Raw genomic sequence first — 22254 nt, forward strand, 5'->3', positions numbered from 1 at the left:
ATGCTCTTGGTTAGTGGCAAAGGGAAGGAACAGAGTTTAGCCTTAGGCTAAGCAGTAAAAAAGGCTCAATTAGTTTAAATTTGCTGGGGGCTAAGAGCATGTACACAGATAGCTACCACAAGTCATCTAAAATAGTAAACCATGTGCCCAGAACCTGAAAAAGTACTTCCTATTTATGAATATACATACACATTGCAACCTCATATTCTCTTTCCTTATTTCCTGAATATCACTGGTTTCCATGTATAAATAATAGGGCTTTTGCCAGACCTAGCTGACTGCAGGGTTAAGCCTTGGACAAACAACGTGCTCAGGTTTTGTTCAGCAAAAATGTACTTGGTTTTCCCCCCAGAAGGAAGGACAACTGCAGTTTAAATCATAACATATGTTGTCTTCATTGTTCTTGCATTAGTCATGTGAAAGGCATATCCTATCTCAAACTTCACACAATGCAGCCTGACAGTTTGTTGGGTGGGTAGAGTATTTATTACTGCTGGGATCCCAGGCTATAGCTAGCCTTTGCATATATGCCTGCGCTCTCTATATAATTTATATAAATTGGCTGTGCCACTGGTTAGAAATTCCTGGCTCTATTTTTTGGAAAGGAGTAGTGGGGTCAGGGGTCAAGGGTCGTGCATGGTTTTTGTCAGATGCTTGGGGGACTTTGGGTATTAAATAAAAATGTGCTTGTATTTACCGTTACTTTGGGGCACCAGATGTTGATCGTTCTTTCCTTAGTTTTTTTTTCTTTTTTGGACTAAATGGTTCTCTGCCAATGGTCTGTGGAAGACTCTACCTCACACTGGCCTACCCCATTGCTCCTCACTTGAATTCTTGGAACATGGTTGATGTTCTCTTCCTAATTTTCTTAATAAGTAGCCTCAATGACGGCATCAGCCTGTTTTGACTCACATTAGGTGCTTTTAGCACCTATGGGCTAGTTAAGGGAACTACTAGCCATCGCAGGGCTTCCTTTCCATTCAGACATCACCTGGTCCTAGCAAGAAGTCAACGAACCCACCCCTGTTTCAGGATAAAATGCATTTAAATGGCTTGCCCCAGGTGGCAACTTGCCGTGAAGCCCAGCTCAGCATCCATCCCCGTCGGTGAAGTTTTGCTGCTGGTGGATCGCTCCCAGTTCACATCCCACTTTTGTTTATCCTTTCACTGAAATGTGACTGCAGTGGGGTGTTCAGAGTTGAAGAGGCAGTAATTGCAATGGCAAAGACTGTCAGAAGGTCTTTAAATTGCAAACACGCGGCATTTGCCTCCTCTGGAAAAGCATGTCAGTTTTATAGTCCCACTTTAGTGCTTTTAAATGACATTTTCCCCACAAAAATTGCTGAGTGGCATCTCTGTATGAGGTATAAAGGAGGAATGAAGCCCCCATTTAATTCCTCTGACTTCAGTAAAATTGATTATGGAGGAAGTCGGTGCTCATTTGAAAACAGGCAGTTTAAAGACTACGCAACTGCGATTTCAAGGAACTTGTTCGTGATATTTCAGATGTTTAGAGCTCACCAGCAAGAGTCTGGTAACAATGAATTGCTGTGAATGAAATTTAGTTTTAAGTTTTGCCGCATGCCTTTTTATCTTGTCCCTGTTTACTTTGAGATACTGATCTTCGACCTAATATATTTAGACTCCCTGAGCAAATTTAATCATTTCCAGACTCCCCAGGTCCTCATCTAAGATAGGCACTATGTATTTTCTCATATCTCAGTTCATTTACTTCTACATTTATGCAAGATCAGTATCTGTAGGTCTGTAGAAATGCTGGCTTTCTAAATATAGGCCTCAATTTTTTTCTCCGGTTTAAGGACTAAATCACCATTCTGGAAGAATGGCTTAAAGTTTCTCAGTATCTCAGTAATGGAATTATTTACCTAGAGAAAGCTTTTTTTTCCTTTTTTTTTTTTTTTTAATTGTAGTTGCCTTTTTCTCCTTGCAACAAGGAGATATGGGAAATCTGGATTTAGCTCCCTCGTCTGCCTGAGTAGATTTGAACCCGGATGATAAGCAATCTTTCTAAAGTCATTAATTTCAGATTCTTGATTATCTCAGTTGCCATCAGCCGAAGGGAGCCAGGAAGAGTCTAATTATGGATAAACTAGACTTCTCTGTGTTATTATAGGAGCAAAGACAGAAGTAAATAACAAGGTTATTCAGCCCAACTTCTTCGTTGCCTCATTAGGGCCCTTCTCTCAATTACACCAACTGCTATGACATTGTCTAATTGAGTTTTAAGTAGCCTAACTGCCCCACTGACTCCTTATGGGTGGCTCTTCCAGTGGAGAAAGTATTTTATTCCTCTTTCTTGATCCGGACCCAAGTCAAAAACTTTACTATACCCTTGTTTTTCCTTTCCTTTCTCTGAATGAACTACCTTTTTAAGGAGCAATATCTTAGATCAGATCTTAAATTGCACAAGCCTTGAACTTGCAGCACACAGCTTTTCCAGAGATATGTTTCTGCAAGTCGCAGGCATGATTCCAGCCTTTTGGGCACTTGTAGGCCATAAATTGTTAAAAAACCCTAAAGATCTGCCATTTTAGCCCTTTGTAAGGATTTGTTCACCTATCAGACTTGAGAAGGGCTTTTCTAAGCCCTCTTCTCTGCACTTGACTGTTGCCTCATAAACTCTGTTGATCCGTGGGGCAGGTTTGTTGAATAGTTTCTGCTTTAAATAAAAAGTGAGAGAAAGAGAAATAGATGTGTAAAACTGACCAAGGAGAGGAGAGTCCATCATCCCCCCTGTTTTTGTTGGTGGCTCAGTACAGAGGAAGACAACGTCAACTCCTGCATCTTTCTGGGTGGACTGAAGTCAACACCTTAGATAAAGCACAAATGGGCATGCAAGCTGCAGACCGGTGTAGCATGCCAGCAACTGCACCGTGGCTCCTTAGTCCTTCAGATTGCCCAAATCTGGCTTCAGGCCCTCAGGAGATCCCAGCACCAGCCTGCAGAGCCCTCCTCACATGCCATGCATTTTCCTCTCTCTTCAATGGCAGGTTTCTTCCTTATGCTCAACAGTTACAGAGTCATAGAATCACAGAATATCTTGAGTTGGAAGGAACCCATAAGGATCATTGAGTCCAACTCCCTTGCACCTCTCAGGACTACATAAAACTAAACCATACAACTAAGAGCATTGTCCAGATGCCTCTTGAACTCTGACAGGCTTGGTGCCATGACCGCTTCCCTGGGGAAGCTTGTTCCAGTGACTGACCACCGTCTCAGTGAAGAACCTTTTCCTAATGTCCAATATGTACTTCCCCTAACGCAGCTTCATTCCGTTTCCTCATGTCCTACAGCTGGTCACCAGAGAGAGGAGATCAGCATCCTCCCCTCCACTGCCCCTGGTGAGGAAGTTGTAGACTGCGATGAGGGCACCTTCTCTTCTCTAAACTGAACAAGCCAAGCGACCTCAGTCTGAGCAGTTGACTTATGGGGTCTGTTGCAGGTGATAAGCATCACAATCTGTTCCAAGTATCTTCACTTTGTGTAAAGCACTAAATACAGCATTAAAAGAGCCAACATGGGTAACAACCCTCCAGGATGAGCAATAGAAGCCAACTATTGGTTTTGGAAAACAACTCCATAATGAGAATAGCAGAAGAGCCAGGAAGAAACACTTACGCTACCTTCACAGATTTATGATAAAAAACAAATTAGTATCCATGGTATCATCCTGTTTCACGCGTCCTATCACAAAGATGAGCTACAGGCATTACAGCACAATCAGAAGACGCAGCAAAGATCTCACAGTCCAGAGCTGACATAAAGTAGAAAAAAGAAAAGATGTAAGCAAACAAAACATCAGACTTGGAGAGAAGGTGAAGACTTGAGTGTTTACGTTGCGCAGGTCGTTCATTTCCTCCCAATCTCCTGTAACTGCAGACCCTTCATTACAGAGTAGAAAGAGCCCAAAAGGCCAGATGTAGCTGTATAATTATTGATTCCGTAAAAGCTTCTCTTTTCTACAAGCCTCTTTTGCTCCTCTTGGGGACAAATTATCCTGCACCCTTGTTAAATGCTTTTGCATGAAGTGTGCCTCACTAAAACACAAAATGTGCTTCAATCGCAAGAATATCATCTGAGAAACTGCTATAGCTTCACTCTGAGCTGTGAAGTGGTTTTGCACAGGAGTAGTATATCTGTAAGATATGGGAGTGGGGTTTTTTGTCTGAGAGTAATTTAGGGGTGGTTTTGATCCGAGTCAAATCCTGGACTGAGCAAGTTGCATAGCCAACGGAGGGGGTGGGGGGGTGGGGCAGGGGACCCTTTTTCTAAAACTGTCCCAAGTGCTAAGCTTTTCCTTTGTCAAAGGTTGTGAGAGGTTTTGCATTGCCTGTCTGCTCTGATGAGAAAGGTCGCGGTGTGAACTAACATGATCCTAAAGGAGAGATATACAAAATGGATCTATTTTTATTCTGCCACTGGCTTGCTGAATGACCTTGCGTAAATCACATCCCCGTACCTCATTTTCAATTATGTAAATTAGGGATAAAAATTATTCACCTTCTTAAAGTGTTTTGAGATGTACTGATGCAAAGCTAGATGCTACAATTTTAACACCTCACAATTAACGCTCCGTTTCTAGCAATCTGAAGCTGCTATCAAAACTCCCACCACTTTCTGGGTGATGTCTCATGCGGTGGGGTTTAGGGATGGATGATAGTCTAACCAGGCAGGGGATAAGTAATGTCAGAAGACACAAGGCTGATGAACTGTCTTTGCAATGGTCATTACTTTATGTTTCAGAAAACATGATAAGAAAAAAAATAAATATGCAATTAGGGTGCTGATCAGCGCTGGGTGATGGTTGTGAATGGCTGGGCAGCAGCAATTCTTCACTGGCCCCTCAGCAGTCAATGGCCTGAGCGGGATTCTTCTTTTATTCCCGTGGGAACATAAGCACCAGTAATGACCACTGTTATCCCTGATCAGGCATCAACCGTTTTCAAAACCAAACCAAAGATCTGCTGCAGATAGACAAGGGGTAGAAAGGAAAATCGATTAATATGGCTGGAGAGTGGAGACGGTTTAAACTTCCATGGACGTGTGCTCATCCAAGCCTGGGTGTGGTTCTGCCAGCAGGGATTGGATCCCACCAGCTCTCGCTTTGCAAGGAACAGCTAATATTCACTAGACCAAGGCCAGTGACCAGGTGCCCGGTGGGTGAGTTGAGAACCCACCAGACTCGGTTCGTTCTCGTTCTTTTTCTCCCATCCTCCCACGTTTCCACATGTGTCAGAACGGCTTAATATTTTAGGGGTGAATATAGGCTGGGGCAAGCGGTGGCTGTTCCCAAGAGGGGCTAAGGGAAATTTTTGTGCTGCAGATTGGGGTTTTAGTTAAATGAAGCAGTAACTTCATTATCTGTGTCACATCTACCGCTTCTGAAGTCAGACTCGATTGTGCTAATCACTGCAGAGATACATGACAAGGAGCTTACACTCCAACCTGTCTGCCCAATGTCAGGAAAGCACAGACTTTTAGCATCGCCTGGGAAAAGGGGAAAATGATCCTATGAAGACCTTGCAGACAGACATAGAGGGTCCTCGCCCAGCATCACCCAGTTGTCAGCTTCAGCCCTTTTGGAAAAGAGGATAAATGGGATAAATAACTGCTCTTTTGGATAAGGACACTTGGGGAAGAGAATACATTTCCCTACACGACACTAAATTATACAACTGCCAGAGTCAAGCAAGCAAAGTGATTCTGTTTTCCCCAAAGCTCTTCTCCTCTAATTACATTTGAAATGTTTTGCACGCTATTGAAAATGTCACTTCCAGCTGCGGACCATTAAGGAGCCTACATGGCACAGCCACGGGTTTTATTAGGGCAGGTTTGCTTATGGGGATTTCAGTGGCAGCAAACCAGGCCCGGAGCGAAGTACCTTTTGTTACAAACGTTGAACACTTGTTATGGTGATAAGGGATCTTCCACAAAGGCACAGTGGCGGGCAAACCATTTTGAAGACAGAGACCTGCATAATCAAGCAAGGACGGCTCAGATATCCTGCCCATGGCAGGGGGGTTGGAACGAGATGATCTTTAAGGTCCTTTCCAACCCAAACCATTCTATGATTCTATGATATGCGCTATTTCTTCCCTTCTGCCCCAAAAGAGTAACGGAGACAAATGTAGTGGTCCTGGTTTGTACACTACACTGCAGGAAAGCCCATGATGCCCTCCAAGGCATTTGTGTAGCTGATTTGTGCCTAAGCCCTTGTTCTCCTGGTGCTGTTGGTCAGGGTGCCAGACATACAGACAGATCTGCTCTGGCTCTTCGGCAGGCAATGAAAGTTAAATGATGGAGCAGCTGTGGCTTTCACAGTGGACCAGGGTCCACCATCCAACAGCATCCAGGGAAAAGGCTGGTGAGCCATCCCTGCAGAGATCCTCCAGCATGGCCAGGTTCCATGAGCAGTGGACAGGACCTAGGAAAGTCCTTCCACCCTGCTACATCCCCACCACTTCTGTGATTCCTCTTCCTTCACTGATGTCCACTCCATAAACTGTCTTGTGCTGAGGATTTGATGACTCTGGTGTTACATCTGTATGGGATGTAGTTTCCTTTCCTGATGTTTCTTAGGTGCTGTAACATCTCTGAGACCATTGCTCTGAAAAAGCTGCACAGGAACAGAAGGTGGAAACAGGGTAATATCCCGAAACCAGGATTTCATGACCTGAAAAGGGATTCTGCAAACACAGTTTCTTCTTTCTCCATCCGCTGATGGGCCCCCATGGCACACAAAGCCAGCTCAGTGGAGGGAAAGTCTCACATTTAGGCTCTGTGCATAACTGGGCTTTGTGCTTTTGTCTAGATCAATGCAAAAAGATATTAAATATATCTTTTCCCAAACTGAAACAAGAGAAAACCAATACTTTGTCTTTCTTCAGCCCCAAACCAATCCTTCCATGCCATCCATCCATCCATCCATCCATCCATCCATCCATCCATCCATCCATCGTCCGTTTCATCCATCAATCATTCCATATCAGCTTTTACAGAGAGTTTAATGCTGTGGCAGTGAAAGCCTTGGTGTGACACCACTCCTGGCACTGGGGGGCATGGACAGGGCAGGAAGATGTGCTGCTCTGCACATAACCGTTCACCTGGGGTGAATCATTTACCTCGAGAAATGAAAAGCAATAGAGGATACTCCTACAGCTTCCAGGATTCCCAGTCTAGTTTAAATTGCTAATCATCATGAAGAAAAACAGGAAAAAGGATAGACCGATTCTAGTGAGGGGGAGGAGAACTATTTTTTTCCTTAAAGCAGGCAGGAGGATGCTTTGAGGCTGTAGCAATGCTTTTTTAAGAGCGACCAGCCATCTCCTTGATTTCAGGTACCCTTGTGCTGTAAAGGGACACCCTGTTGGTATTTGCATTCCTGTGTTGAGCCCCTGACAGAGCCCAGAGCTTGGTCTTTAAATAGCCCAGAGCTGATAAATGCACCTTTTGCAGGAAACACCAGGAAAAGCTGCAATTTGTGCTTGCTTGGCCTTCAACTCCAACACGTGCTGGAAAGTCAGCCCTGGCCCATCTCTCCCTGTAATGAAAAAGCAGATTTTTTGCAGCAGCTCTCCTGGTGAGCGGCTGGTGGGACCAGGCCAGAAAAGAGGGAGGAGAAGAGGGAGTGAGGCTGCGTCTCACTCAGTTTCTCTCCTCATACCACCGCTTAGCTCTGATCCTGTCCCAGTCATGCTGTTCACTGCTGTCAACAGGACTAAGATCACCAGTTTATTCTATCCTGGTCTGCAGACATTGGTCACTCTCACTGGAGAAGGATGGGAAGTTTTCTTTCTTTCATCCTGTACTTTTTTAACTAAAGTTTTGACGGAAGCGGAGCAGCCCCCTGAATATGCTGCAGAGACGTTCATTGAACTTAAATGGAAATGAGCCTGCCAAAAAGATTAACGGCTGACACTGACAACATGTTTAGAATAAATTTCCAAACAGCACCGAAGAGCGAGTTGCCCCAGTTAGAGAGTGGTGGGAGCCTGAGGAACTTGATAAGATCTGCCCAGGAGGCAATAAACTGGTGAGGATCTATGAGGGCATGGCACACCAGCTCATGCCCAAAACCCCTTCATACCCTTCTTATGCTGCTGGAGCCTGGAGAAGGTCTTACATGTTTGGGTGGTGCATCCAACTCCCCTGCCTGGGTCCTGCACAGGTCTTGTCACTGGCACATGGCACTGTCCTCCCAGTTCAAGAGAGACACGAACGTACTGGAGAAGGGCCTCAAAGATGGCTAATGAATTGGAGCATCTGTTGTATGAGGAGTGGCTGAGAGAGCTGTGACTGTTCACCTTGGAGAAGACAACGCTCAGGGGGATTTTCTTGATGTGTACAAGTATCTGATGGGGGGAATAAAGAAGATGGAGCCGGACTCTCCTCAGCAGTGCCCAGTGATAAGACAAGAGGCAATGGGCACAAATTGAAATACAGGAAATTACATTTAAACCCAAGAAATAAGCTTTTTTCTCTGCACAGATAATCAAACACTGGCACAGGTTACCAAGAGAAGTTGTGGAGTGTCCATCCTTGGAGATAATCAAAACCTGAGTGGTCACAGCCCTGAGAAACCTGCTTTAGCTGACCTTGTTCTAAGCAGGGGGTTGGACTAGGAGGTCTCCAGAGGTGTCTTTCAGCCACAACGATTTTGCAGTTCTGTGACCCCTAAATTGGAATTTAAGGGGCAAGTGGTGTCTTTGGTTGAGGTCTGTGCTTTGTAGCAGGTGATTTCCTAGCCTGAAGAAGGTTCAGGAAGCCAAAGTACAAAACAAGAATGGCTGTGAGGCTGTTAGAGAGCTACCAACACATGGTGTGGAGGGATCGCAGTCCACAGGAGCAGGGTGACTCGTTGACATAACTCGAAAAGGTGCCATCATTTTCTTTTCAGGGCTAAAGAAGATTAATATTTGCAAACTAAGGAAGTAAGCACATGGCAGTGAATTCTTGGAAGCGCAAGAGCTGTTTAGTGTCTCTGGGATCTAAATAAGTCAGCAGAGATCTCTCATCATGAACACAACCTTTCTCTGTTTGACTAATAAGAGCACTTGTAAGTAGAACTGCCAGAACCTTCTGCCCACCCAAGCTCAACAAGGGCTTCTTCTATTTCAACAGAGATCAGGAAAATGTTCCCAAATGCCGTTTTCTTCATTTTCAAGTTGTTTTTCCACTGGGGAAAATAAAAAAAAAGAAAGGAAGTAGAAAACTATAAGGAAGCTATGACTCCTCAGAAGGGTCAAAGACATAAGTTAGGTGATTTGGTGGTCCCTGACAGAGCATCCATCCTTTAGTCTGTCCTGCGTTCATGGCCAGTTGCAGCATTAGTGAATTCACTGTGGTTGCTTGGCAAGATCAGGCTAACATAGGTAATTTCCTTGCTGGCAGGGTCAAAAGAGCAAGTTGCAATGTACCTTCTGACCTTCAAATCCAAATATGAAGGGTTTGGGGGGCCATAGAGAAAGACATTAAACCCCACAGCTGGTCGTCCACTAGCACTCCCAAGATGGACACCCACAAACCATGCATACACGGCTGTGTCTTGTTTAATAACAAGGGTTTGTTGTCCCTAAGCCCAGTGCTTGTCTGGGACGGTCCCTGCGTTGGTGTGTTGAGAGGGGGCACTCCAGACCCATCTCTCCCTGCGCACTGCTGCTGTTACTGGTATTGCAGCAGCCCCATTTTGCGTGAAGTGCTGGGCAAGGACAAGAGGTGGCCCCTTGCCCAGAGAGCTTGAAATCTGGCTTATCTGGGACCACGCTCCAACTTCCTTATATCTGGTCAAAAGCCAGCGAGTCCCTGAAAAGCATGGCCTGACTCTAGAAGAGGGATCAGATTATGGTCTTTAGCAGGTCATCATTGCTTTTGGTATCAGAACAACATCATGTTCACTGGTGACATTATCTGAAGCATATATTTTCTAGCACCAGCCGGGTGCTCCTGAGGGGAGGTGTCTCACCTTCTTACCCAAGCTATGTGTAAATATCAAAATATTTTTTGTTTGGTTGTTTTACTAGGAATCGCACCAGGTTGGCACTTGGAATATATTGACGTTACAGACTCCGCCATGGACAAGACATTTCGTTTCCAGTGCGATCGCTGGTTGGCTAAAGGTGAAGACGATGGGCAGCTCATAAGGGAACTGGCTTGTGCTAATAATGACATCCTGGAACTGAAGGAACGGACTGGTAAGTTTAGAGTTGACTAAGAGTTTAGAGTTTAGAGTTGACACACTGCTCCACTAAGGGTTCCCCAGCAATTGGTGTTTGTATTTGCAGGCTTTAAGGGTTGAATTACTTAAGATTCTCCTTAGTTCAAAAGTGCAATGCTGTGATAAGAAAGAAACAAATCAGGATTTATGAGGAAGCAAAAAATCTCATTTGGGGTTGAAACTTAAGAGGGGCCCATCTGCAGCGGTTCAATCCAACAGTGAGCCATAAGGACACGTGGTTATGGTCTCATTAGAAATAATGGGCTTGAGTCTTTGAGGTGGAAAATAAGTTCAGTCCTTAAAGCTTTCAAAGTAATGTTGCTCCAGCTTCCTCCTTAACATGTTCTGGGCTACTAGCTCAAGTATCCCAGCTGACCACGACGGCCAAGCTTAACACCCCATAGCCCTGGGCCTGCTCTGGGTAATTCCACCGAGTCCAAGGTAATTACACTGGTGTCTAATGAGGTGAGCAGGAGTTATTTAACTGCACTGATGATATGCAAAGCGCATCTCCAGAATTCCTGCACCATGGTGAACTTCTTCAGGAGAGTCCTGGAGAGTCAATAATCACAATACTTCAGTGTGATTTCACTCTGCCCCTGCAAAAAAACAACCTTTCAGTTAATATTTTATGTATTTACATGCCACCATAGCATCTGAGCACATCCTGAGGGGTACATGGATACCCTCACTATTCCTGTTAGGAATGGTGGCACAAAAACCGTGGGATTTGGGCTGTGTTAAAAAGGGGATGCCTAGCACAGCAGGGAGCTGGACACTGCTTGTTCAAGAGCAGCTCCATCTACTCCTGCTAGCTGATTGAGCAGGACTCATATTTTTCATGTACTCTATCCCTGCGTGAAATCCACAGCACGTAGAAATCAAAAGTCCCACAGATATCAGTGTGGTTCCGTCCTTATTTTGCAAATGCTTTCTTGTGTGCTGTGATAAATATTAGGAGGAGAGTTTTTAAGCAAAGTGACAGCCAAATTAAGAAATTTTTCTGGCCATCTGCTCTTCCTTTTCTGTTTAACGTGTGTGTTAATTATGCTTTAAAGCCTATGAGATTGTCACAGTAACAAGCGACAGAGAGGATGCAGAAACAAAGGAAAACATCTGGATCATCTTAGAAGGAAAGATGGGCCGCTCGAAAGAATTCCTTATGGAAAACTCCTCCAAGAAAAGGAGATTTGAAAGGTAGTGGGACTGCATGGTGAGCTAGAGGGACTCCCCACCAGTGGTGTGTCTTCCACAAACGCCACCTCTTCTTCAGGATGGTCTACAGAGTTGCGTAATGGCTTCTCACCTGGAGTAAAAGAATCATAGAATCATAGAATTGTCAGGGTTGGAAGGGACCTTAAAGATCACCTAGTTCCAACCCCCCTGCCATGGCCAGGGACACCTCCCCCTAGATCAGGTTGCTCAAAGCCCCATCCAGCCTGGCCTTAAAAACTTCCAGGGATGGGGCTTCCACCACCTCTCTGGGCATCCTGTTCCAGTGTCTCACCACCCTCATGGGGAAGAACTTCTTCCTAACGTCCAGTCTGAATCGACCCGTCTCTAGTTTTGATCCATTCCCTCTAGTTCTACCATTATCTGACATCCTAAAAAGTCTCTCACCATCTTTTTTGTAGGCCCCCTTAAGATCCTGGTAGGCCACTAGAAGGTGTCCTCGGAGCCTTCTTTTCTCCAGACTGAACAACCCCAACTCTCTCAGTCTGTCCTCATAGGAGAGGTGCTCCAGCCCTCTGATCATCCTCGTGGCCCTTCTCTGGACACGTTCCAGCACCTCCATATCTCTCTTGTAGTAGGGGCTCCAGAACTGGATGCAGTACTCCAGGTGGTGTCTCACGAGAGTGGAGTAGAGGGGGAGAATCACCTCCCTCGACCTGCTGGCCACGCTTCTCCTGATGCAGCCGAGGATATGATTGGCTTTCTGGGCTGCTAGTGCACACTGATGGCTCATGTTGAGCCTCTCGTCCACCAGCACCCCCAAGTCCTTTTCTTCAGGGCTGCTCTCAAGCCAGTCACTGCCCAGCCCATATCGGTGCTTGGGATTGCCCCTCCCAGATGGAGGACCTTGCACTTGGTCGTGTTGAACTTTGTGAGGTCTTGTTGAACTTCAAAAGGAAGATGTAAAATTAGTTTCTGCTGGGCAGACACAAAGCAGGTTTAAAAATTATAAGAAAAAGGCATTTGGTAAAAGGAAATGTAGATGATGCATGTGTGTGTGTTTGTGTCCTTTTCTATTAGTAAATACAAATGGGCTCCTGGCGAGCCCCTGGGGAGGCTGTGTATTTTTGAGCTGGGAGGAGCAGAAGGAAGCTGGAGGTGTTTTTAGTTCCTTTTACAGCATCTCACTGGCAGTGGGAATCAGAGAGAAAGTAAAAATAGTTGGAGGCTAAATGTTGTCAGAGCTGCTCAGATTTGACTTTCCAGATGAATCTTGGCGGGGGGTAAGGCTGAAAGATCACTGTCGCGTGAGGGAAAAGCTGAATATCAGCCTCGTGCGCAGACGAGCTGGAGGCGCATCCATGTAATGTGGGGGTGATTCCTTCTCTCATGCGGGACCAAAGTGCTCCGGATGTGAGATGGGTTTTCCACTTTGTTTAAGGACACAGCACGTCCTTAGGAGACAGGAACCTCTTCAAAGTCGTGGACACTGCTGATGTTCTGCTGCTTTGCAGGGAGGAAAGGTTTTTCTTGCGGCTCTGTAAAGGAAGGTGAAATGACAGCTGATGTAGACTCTAGTATGAATGGCTGAGATTTCATGAGCGATCGGGGGGAGCTTCCTCCTCACCTTCAGCTGATGGTGTCTACAGTGGAGTTAAAGACACCACTCTCCAAAGCATCACTCACAGCCCATCCTTGGAGGCAGGTTGGAACAAGGACCAGTCCGAGGAGACAAACCTAACAGATACGCGGGGGACATGACAGGGAGTCAGACAAGGGTTTGGCAGAGGCCTATTGTTTCTCTAAACTGTTTCCAAGCTGAGCTTCAGGAAGGGTGGCTGAACTAGCAAATTTAAAACAGCTATGGTGGGTAGATGTGTAACAGATACGGTATCTGTCAAGGATGAATGAGTAAGTGCCAGAGGGGAAATTAGTCATTCTTTAGCTTTATCTATAATGAGGCAAATTGATTTTGTGTGTGGAACAGCTCAAGTTTATCCTGGAAAGTCCTAGTGGCAACAATTTAATGTCACCCTTAATCAGAGAAAATACTAAATTTAAATATGGAAATTATACTTTGTGTTGAATGATTGTAGGTTAAATCAAATGACTTTAAATGAAGGCTTATCTTCTATCTTCCGTGGCTATGTGCAAGTTAGTTAATGTCCGTAGGAGACAAGTCACTGCCAGCCTTCAAGGTACTAACTGAAACTGCTCCCTCTTTCCTGTAGGGGAGCAACAGACACTTTTCAGTTTACTTCAAAGAACGTTGGTGATATTGCAGCCATCTGTGTTGGTCACTGCCCAAAAGATGGGAAGAAGTCATCTGCAAAAGCTGATGTCTTCTGGCACGTCCAAGAGATTATTGTGACGGAGATGGAGCTTTGTAACAAGTAAGTGCCTTCACATCTGCAAGGAGCTGCTCCAGGAGGGCATGGGGAAGCTGAGCAGCTCTGCATGCGTCCTCCTGAAGCACTTCAGACTTAAGCAATAGTGGAAAGGCTTACCAAATCTTATTCCCTTTCTGAAAGCTAAGGCCAAGCTGTGTGTTGGGTACAGAACACCCCAGCCTGACCCGCCTGTGCGATTTCTGAGTTGTTAGAGAGGGAATTTGCATGTGCCAATAAGTTTATAAACAAGTTGGCTTGGGTCAGTCTTGCAGCTATGACAAATTAATGCCTCCGCTTGTGGAAAATACTTAGACTGACTGAAATTTAAGGGGTTTGTAAGATGCTCTGCACACACTGGCCTTTAGGTAAGTCTTGTAAAAAGAGCTCTGAGAAAAAAGCTGAGAGTAAGACAAAACCTGAACCTCCACTTCACACCAGTTTGGATGAGAGATCCTTCTGGTGTGGTCCAAAAGGCCCACTGGAAAGGTCATGCAGCTCAGCTACTCTGGTTTGAATACGACTGAAATCTGCCATGGTTAAAGAATGAACATGTCTGAAAAACCCTGAGAACGTCAGATCCTACAGGCTTTGGTCTGAGCCCCGTCTTTTGAAGGGGTGACGTTCACAACTCAGGGGGCAGATAGCTCAGGGACTAGGCAGGAGCCGCAGAAGATCATCCATTTGCAAAATAAACTCCTCTTGAGAGAAAATATCTACCACTTCATTGTGGATTTCTTTTCTTCCCTCTGATATTTCCATTGCTGCTAAAGAATTTAACTATAAAGAGTTTGTTCCAACTGAGACAATTGAGTGTTTAAGAAGAAATCCTTGAAGTGGTTGGGTTTTTTTAGAAGCTAAGAGTCTCTCCTAGCAAATTAATCAGACAGCAGAAGAGCCACAATAATATTTGCTGAATGAAAACTCAGTCAATTACATACTAAAACATGTTCTTTTCCCCTGGTGGGGAAAAGCCTGGAACCCTTAAAAGTCCAGCTGTGCAATCAAATCCATGCACTAAACTCATTGGGAGCACTCTGAAACTGCTCAAGTAGTATGTTTTGAAGGGGCCAGAGGTCTTCTCATAAACCCCCAGCTTTTTTAAAGCTGTATTAAATTAAAGAGGGCGGCCAGGAGATACGGGTAAAGCCTGTCATTGCACTGAAGCGGGGCTCCGGCTCTGCAGATGCAGCACTTCTCAGCGGTGTTTGCTCTGCAAACCATCAACTGGAGCGGACTGCGCCGTGAGAGCAAGCGCTTGCTCCAGGTATTCCCGATCCCAAACATTCCAAAAAACCCCACCCAGTCTAGCCGAGGACCAAATTAAAAGAGTTATGAGACTGCTACAGCAGTAGTTGTGAATTATACTGGGCTGTTTGCCTTTTAATAGTTTATCTTAGTATGTGAAAGGGCCGCTTTTAGGAGCTTTTTCTTGCAAATCCCAGGGCCAGAAAGGTCATCTTTTTTCTTCTTGCCCCTCTTTTTTTTGTTCTTGCCCCTCTTGAAAACTGGCACGCTCCATTATAACTACAGACCATGAGATATTACGTAGCCCAGGAAATAAAACTGTAGTGTCGGGCAACCCCTCCACCCCACCCTCATGCAGTTTTTCTGTCCCTGAGACTAAAATTTTGCTCCCACCAGCATTTCTCATTTACAAAGCTTCTTCCCAGGGGAAGAAGTGCTTTCCTTTGGCTGCGGAAAACGTCAAAAGTGTTGGAAACACTGCTGGAGCTGCAGTAAACCCTTCCTCCAGGTGTTTATTTTACGCACACGCGCTGCAATCCAGCTACGCTCCCTCCAGGAAAACCTGCTGCAGCTTGGCGAAGGGGGAAGGGAGGGAGGGAGGGAGGGAGGAGGGGGAAAAAAAAAACCTCGCTTGGAAATGATCTGCATCATTGGAAATGAAATACATCATTAAAAGCAGAGTGCTCCAGCCTCTGGCCGGCTGCCAGGTACGTGGTAATTTATGGACGTGCTGTGTGCTCCCTGCGCATCCCCACAGGCAGCACTGCCGAGCCAAGGGCTTTCAGCATCTGGTACCTATCAGTTCTGTGCTCCATGCTTTTTTTTTTTTTTTTTTTTTTTGCCCGCTAAGGATGGGCTGGCTGATCTAGACGAGGAAAGGGGGAAATTTAAACCTCCTCCTCCCATCTTTCCTATTCCCTATTTCCTAGCCCAACCTTTACTGTGCTGTCGGTGAGGATAATTGGCTGAGCTCCCTTCGAGAGCTGCAGGGATGAGACCCTGCTCTCAGATCAGTTAAACTCAGCAGCGCTGGGCTGCGTTGGCTGCAGGATTGATTGCTGGTCCTGCCTCGGTGGGTGTGTAAATGGAGATGCCATTGCGCAGGCAAAAGAGGTGACAAGTGGCCCACACCATCCCTCCCATGAGCAGGGTGTCTGGGGCTGTCTAGAGAGACGTTGGGTTTTCCCGTTGCAGTTGCGATGTTCAATCAGGGCTGTCTTTCTAGAGAGAAACTCTAGTGCTAGCACATACGTGGAAAAGGACTGAAGCATTTATATATGGCAATTTAGAAGCAATGTCCATAACATTTAGAATCATAGAATCACAGGGTGGTTTGGGTTGGAAGGGACCTTAAAGACCATCCAGTGCCACCCTCTGCCCTGGGCAGGAACACCTCCCACTAGACCGGGTTCCTCCAAGCCCCGGCCAACCTGGCCTTGAACACCTTGATCACACCCAATAACACGGCCGTCCACACCATTAACATGCTGCTAATTTTCCTTTGGCAGATATTATTTCAGGTGCAACGTGAAAATCCCTCTGCGTTACAAGAGGCGGGACTACAAAGTCTTCGAGTGTGCCAAGGTCACCGAGAGCTTTGCCAGCAAAGCCCGGAGCTTGGTGCCAGTCAAATACGAGACCATCGTGGTCACAGGCTTTGAAAAGGGCGCAGGGACCGATGCCAACGTGTTCATCACCATCTTCGGGTTGAACGGGGACTCGGGAAAGCGGGCGCTGAAGCAGAAGTTCAGGAACCTCTTTGAGAGGGGCAAAACCAACAGGTTTTACCTGGAAACGCTGGACATGGGGGAGCTAAAAAAAGTCCGGATTGAGCATGACAACAGCGGTCTGGCGCCGGGCTGGCTGGTGGAGCGGGTGGAGATCACCAACTCGGCGACCGGCGTGACCACCATATTTCCCTGTGGGAAGTGGCTGGATGAAAACCGGGGCGATGGGTTAATCTGGAGGGAGCTTTTTCCTAGATACTGAGGAGGGCAGGGCTGCAGGAGAGCTTCCATCTGTTCTGTATGTGCGTTTTTGTCATTATACTGTTTTATATTGCATTTTACTTTTTAAAATGCTGCCTTTTATATTGAGAGATTTTTCGTAGCAAGGTGTGCTTCCTGGGTTAACATTTTGTAAAAGCAATGCTGCTTTTTTTAAAGCACATATAAAATTGTGAATGAAATAAATTAATACCTTTCTCGCTTATTTATGATTAAAAGCCGCAACCAGCAGATTCATAAAACATCCTTTAGCAGCTCAGATGTTGTCTTCTGCTTTCAGCACCTTTCTTCGCCAGGGCTGGGAAAGCCCGCTGGCCTCCACCACTGACGGGCTCCCCTTTTAGATGAGTAAAGATGACAAGGGAATTGAGCCAATATATTTAGGAAAATTGAGCTTGGAGATCCCAGTTTTTCCCACTTCTGGCGACTGTAAACACTGCATGTCCGTGCAGAGATGCGCCCACCTCCAGAAGGCACCATGTTGAAAGCTGTGGGCGCAGCAGGGCTTTCTGCAGGGAGGCTGGGAAGGACCTGTTATCCACCCAGACGGGTCTCCCGCGGTGGGATCTGGGGGGCTGTTTTCCAGCCATGGGTTTTCCCTCCCCAAGCCAGACCCAGCTCTTGGGCTGAATTCATCCAAGTCTGCCCAGAGCTGAGATCTACAGTTACAGCAGCCAGAGCAAAAGACCTACCAGATAATTCCACTGCATGGAAGCTGTGCTAATGATACTCAGCGCTGTCGCCGGATAACCTTACCCTATATGGCCTGAACACCAACTCTGTTTCAGAGCAGCTGCCATTCATTTTAATTTTTTTCTTTTAGTATGGATTGCTGTTTTGATTGTGGTGGAGAAGGAATTTCCCGGCCACAGTAGAGGCCAGTGCTCCTGTAGGTGAGCTCTTCCCAGCTACTCACAACTCTACAGGTACCAACAAGAAAACTTGTTTACAAATCATTACTTCTGGAGCCCCATCTCCCTCCTCACGGAGCAAAGCAGCAGGAGGAGAAAGGGGGGTGTCTGAGCCACCATGAGAAGAAGACCTTCCTCCTGGCCCACTTGTGTCCTAGGAGAGGTTGTTCCCCTTCCAGAAGCTGGTTTTAAACAAGCACTTTGTGTGAATGTAAATCAAATAGGTCAAGAGTGCGTTAAACCCGCTGAGCCCGCCCGCCGCATCAGCCCCTGGGCTGGGGACAATGCTTCTGCTGGGACATGACAAAGACAGCTTTTGAGCAACCTGGTCTAGTGGGAGGTGTCCCTGCCCATGGCAGGGGGTTGGAATTAGATGGTCTTTAAAGCCCCTTCCAACCCAATCCATTCTATGATTCTGTGACCTGGAAGTGCCTGGCCATAAGGCAGGACTGTCCCACTGCTGAGTCCCTGCCTGGCCATGGGCAAAGGAGGCCCCTGCAAAGGCTAGTGATGCTGAGACAGGAGTTAGGGGTGTATTGCAGGTGCTGTTGGTTGCTCCTAGATATCGGAAAGCTGCTGCATCCCACCAAAGCCCCACGAGGGAAGTCCTGCATCTTTATTTTCCACAGCAAGCACCAGGGAAGCGAGTTGAGCTTATTCAGGGCTGTCTGTGCCAGCTCGCAAATGGTAGTTCAGACTAATTCATTTTAGAAATCTTTATGGTTTTGGAGCAGAGCAAGTTACTTAAATGAGCCCAGTAATCAACCTCATCAATGATCAACTACTCACGGATGGGAAGAATAATAGCAGCCTTTACTGGCTGTATTCTCCCTCCTCGCCGCGGACAGGTGCTACCAAGCTCTGAGTGAGGACTGAGCCAGGGCTGGGAGCTCACAGGAGGAGCAGAACGTGCCTCGGGAGGGCTGAAGGTGGGTGCTGGGGTCAGCAGGCACGTTCCATCCCTGGGACCCTGCCGGCATGGGGCTCAGGCTGCCTGGACAGCCAAGGGGTTCCCATCAGCAGAGTCTGGAGCATTGGCTTTTGGTGCGCTTGTGCAGCAATATTGCAAAGCAGCAGTTCCCCAGCTGGTGTTGTGAAACGAAAAAAGGGTCAGGCTTTCGATCTCTCCGCTTTCCTTCCCACCCCGGTCTACCAGGGCCATGAAAAAACCCTCCCTGTCAATAGATTTGTCCCATTTTTAGACAAATGTGCACAGCAGTGAAATAAGAGTTTTTCCCACTAAAATGTTCTAATGACAGAGTTTCCAGTTGGCTCCAGTCAGCACCCACTTGGTTCAGAGACGCCAGAGATGCTGGTTTTACAGCATTGCTGCATGGCAGCAGTTTAACCCCTGCCAGCCCTTGAGCAAATGCACTGTGATGCATGTGGGACCTGTACTGCTCCGTGCATCCAGCCCTTGAGCAGTGGGGCAGCTCCGGATCCACGCACCGTTCCTGTGTGGGGCAAGGAGGAAAGAGAAATCCTTAGCTTGCTTGATGAGATGGGCTCACATCTGGGAGTAATCACATATAGCAAGTAGCTGCAGCTGTGGATTGAGGTCCTGTTGAAGCGGGAGTGAACATCTTCGGAGTCACCAAGTCACTGCATAAGTGAGAGATGGGATTGCAGATTCCTGATTTGCCATCAAATCCACCTGCCATCCCCGGATGGGCATGTTTAACCCAAGAGCTGTGCTGAACTCCAGGCATTGCTGCCCTAAAAAGGACCAAGGGGGAGTTTGCCGATACGGGGTCAGCAACCTCGCTGCCTCCCAGGAAGGCAACTTTGGCAAAGCATGAAAAAAACTCTGCTTTTTTTCTTCTATAGACTTCAAAAATGCCCCTTGTTTGTGCAAAACTCAACCCCACCCTGGCTCTGGGGAGTCGTTCTGTTGCTACAACAACTAATGCTACAGAAGTAATAAGGCAAGAGTGGAGTTTTTCCAAGGGCTGGATTCGCATTAAGCTGCTAAAACCAACACGTTCTTGGCTAAGTGGAGAACTGGGGAGAAGAAAAGCCAAAATTGTCTTAGCGCTGTGCCTTTTGCAGGGCTCAGGCAATGGGGCAGAGCATCCCAAAGCTGTACGTTAGGCAGATGCACGGCTCCTGCTACCCCCACTGCCCTCTACCATTTTTTGCTCTTTATTTCTTAATTGGTGGGGTTTTAAGGCACATGCCTTCATCCAAAAAACTTTAACATAGAGAAGAAGGAGCAAAGGACAAGGATGGTAGCACTCGGGCGGAGTCTGCAAAACCAGGCTACCCCATCGTCCCTGTGGTCCCCATCGTTTTGGGAGCCCAATGAAGTGCTGTGTTTACAAAAGCGCTTGGGTGCTGCCAGTGAAAACAAGTCTAACCAAGGAGTCCTTTGCAGTGTGGGGTGCTAAGAGGGAACGGTTGTCTCTTGCTGCAGGACACAGAGAATTATTTGCAAATCTCTATGAAACTGTTGTGAAACATTTTTGATGGCATCATACACCTACCCCAACCTTACGTGCAGGAAGGCAGAATAACACAGGGCAGTAAGTATCCCACTTACAATCTCCCTTACCCCATCGTTATGTGCAGAGGTCCATTTTGACTTAGAAAAAAGCTCTATTTAAAACAAACAAACAAACAAACAAACAAGCAAAAAGATACTCACTGATGGGGTTGTACAGCTCTGAGCTGCAGCCTGTGGGCCAGCTGAGGATTTAGATACTACAGAACATAAATAAGGGCTAAGCTTCCCGACCCCAGGGCAGATGCTGTGAGAGCAGATGCTCGAAGCGAGTAAAGACTTGAATAAAGACGCGTTGGCCCGCGCTGTTGTACCTTTCTGGGCACAACCCCTCTCCTCTGGCTGTGCTCGGCAGGGCTGTTATCAGATCACGCAGCTTTGAAGCAACACCGATTGCCATCTCAAAGCAACTCTTCTCAGAGCTGTTAACCCTCTCGAAGGACATCAGCAAGATCTCAGCGAGCAACTGAGATTTTTCCCCAGCTGGTCCAGCGGGTCATTTTTAACCTGTTTTCTGAATTTTTTAAAGCTTGCTATAATGGGAGCTTCATACTCCCCGAATATGGAGCATCCCTTACGCAGCCTTTGCTGGATGCTGGAGGAGCCAGCGATTCCCCTCGCCTACAGGAGCCAAATCTGTACGACCAGCAGCCGCCTGTCTCCAAGGCTTATTTAGTCTAATCACGCAGTCAAAGCTGGGGACTGGACTCAGCCTTTCTACACGGAATGCATGTGGAGGAAGAGCCGACTCGAGAGTCGGTAGGAGGAGAGTCTGGCACCATTCAAAAATGTGAGAAAAAATAAAAGTGCAAGAGGACCTACGAAACGAGCTGTGCAGCATGCAAAGTTGGGTATATGGCCCATTGGATTCAGGTAGCAAAAGGATTGAAAATACCCTCAAATACATCTGTATTAGTTTGGAGGATTTTTTTGTTTTTCTTCCAGTTAAGTTTCTCTTTCCTTAGTTATTAAACAGGAGACCCACAGGGAGGGAGATGCTTCTCCACCGGGAGGTTGGAGGACCTGTTGGTATCTCCGCAGGATTCTCTGGAGAGATCCTACGGGCACCGTGGGCTGTGTTTAGAGGAGAAATCTCTCTTTAACAGGCGATTTCCAGCCTGGTTCTAGAAGGCGATTTTGGTACCAAATCACAAAACTGGTGCCACAGGAGAACACGCACGGTGGTGTGCGTGGTGTGGAGAACCTCACCTTGCTGCTGCCATGGAGCTCGGGCACCAACAGCCTCTGCAAACCAGCTGGGCAGAGGATTTTATACCCCAGCAGCATCTCTTTTGCACATCAAAGGCCAAATGCGTAAGCAGTGAAAAGAGAATTGATTCCGACCCAAAGAAACAAGGAACGAGCGGTAAATAAAGACCAGGAGACTGCCCTGCCAGGTGACTTCTGTGTGGCACAGGTTTATAGTTAGCAATGCAGTTTGTTTTATTAGTTATAAATAAAGTACAAAAAATCCACCAAAAGTGAATCTAAGCATTTACACAATTTCTAATGTCTTTTCATTTCTTCAATGCACTATTGCTTTAATATTAATAATAAATATTTTTCTAGCTTTCTTCTATAAAATAGTCTATGTAGCAAAATGTTGCACAGCACAACAGAACAGCAGTAGGAGTACAAAAATGTGGGTGATCCTTTCACCAGCCCGGGTCATTAAAGGAGAGGACTTTTTTCTCGCTCACCCCTTGTTTTACTGATCCCTTTTGCAGTGTCTTTGTTGGCGGGAGGTGGGGGGCAGGAGGGCAACAACCGACCCCTGTCCCTGCATGGCTTAAAA

At 46.5% G+C, this 22254-nt stretch overlaps 1 protein-coding gene across 1 annotated transcript in view; it reads left to right on the forward strand.

Moving 5' to 3' along the window:
• LOXHD1 (lipoxygenase homology PLAT domains 1) overlaps positions 1-17295 on the forward strand; it is a 157123-nt gene extending 139828 nt beyond the window's left edge. The window contains exons 40-43 of the mRNA XM_074570573.1: positions 10041-10211; positions 11293-11431; positions 13639-13800; positions 16551-17295. Coding sequence (XP_074426674.1) covers positions 10041-10211; positions 11293-11431; positions 13639-13800; positions 16551-17031 — 953 coding nt within the window. The 3' untranslated portion in view covers positions 17032-17295. The remainder of the gene's footprint in view (positions 1-10040; positions 10212-11292; positions 11432-13638; positions 13801-16550) is intronic.
• The last annotated feature ends 4959 nt before the right edge of the window (positions 17296-22254 follow it).

Source organism: Larus michahellis, chromosome Z (genome assembly GCF_964199755.1).
Source record: "Larus michahellis chromosome Z, bLarMic1.1, whole genome shotgun sequence".
Taxonomy (NCBI): Eukaryota; Metazoa; Chordata; class Aves; order Charadriiformes; family Laridae; genus Larus; species Larus michahellis.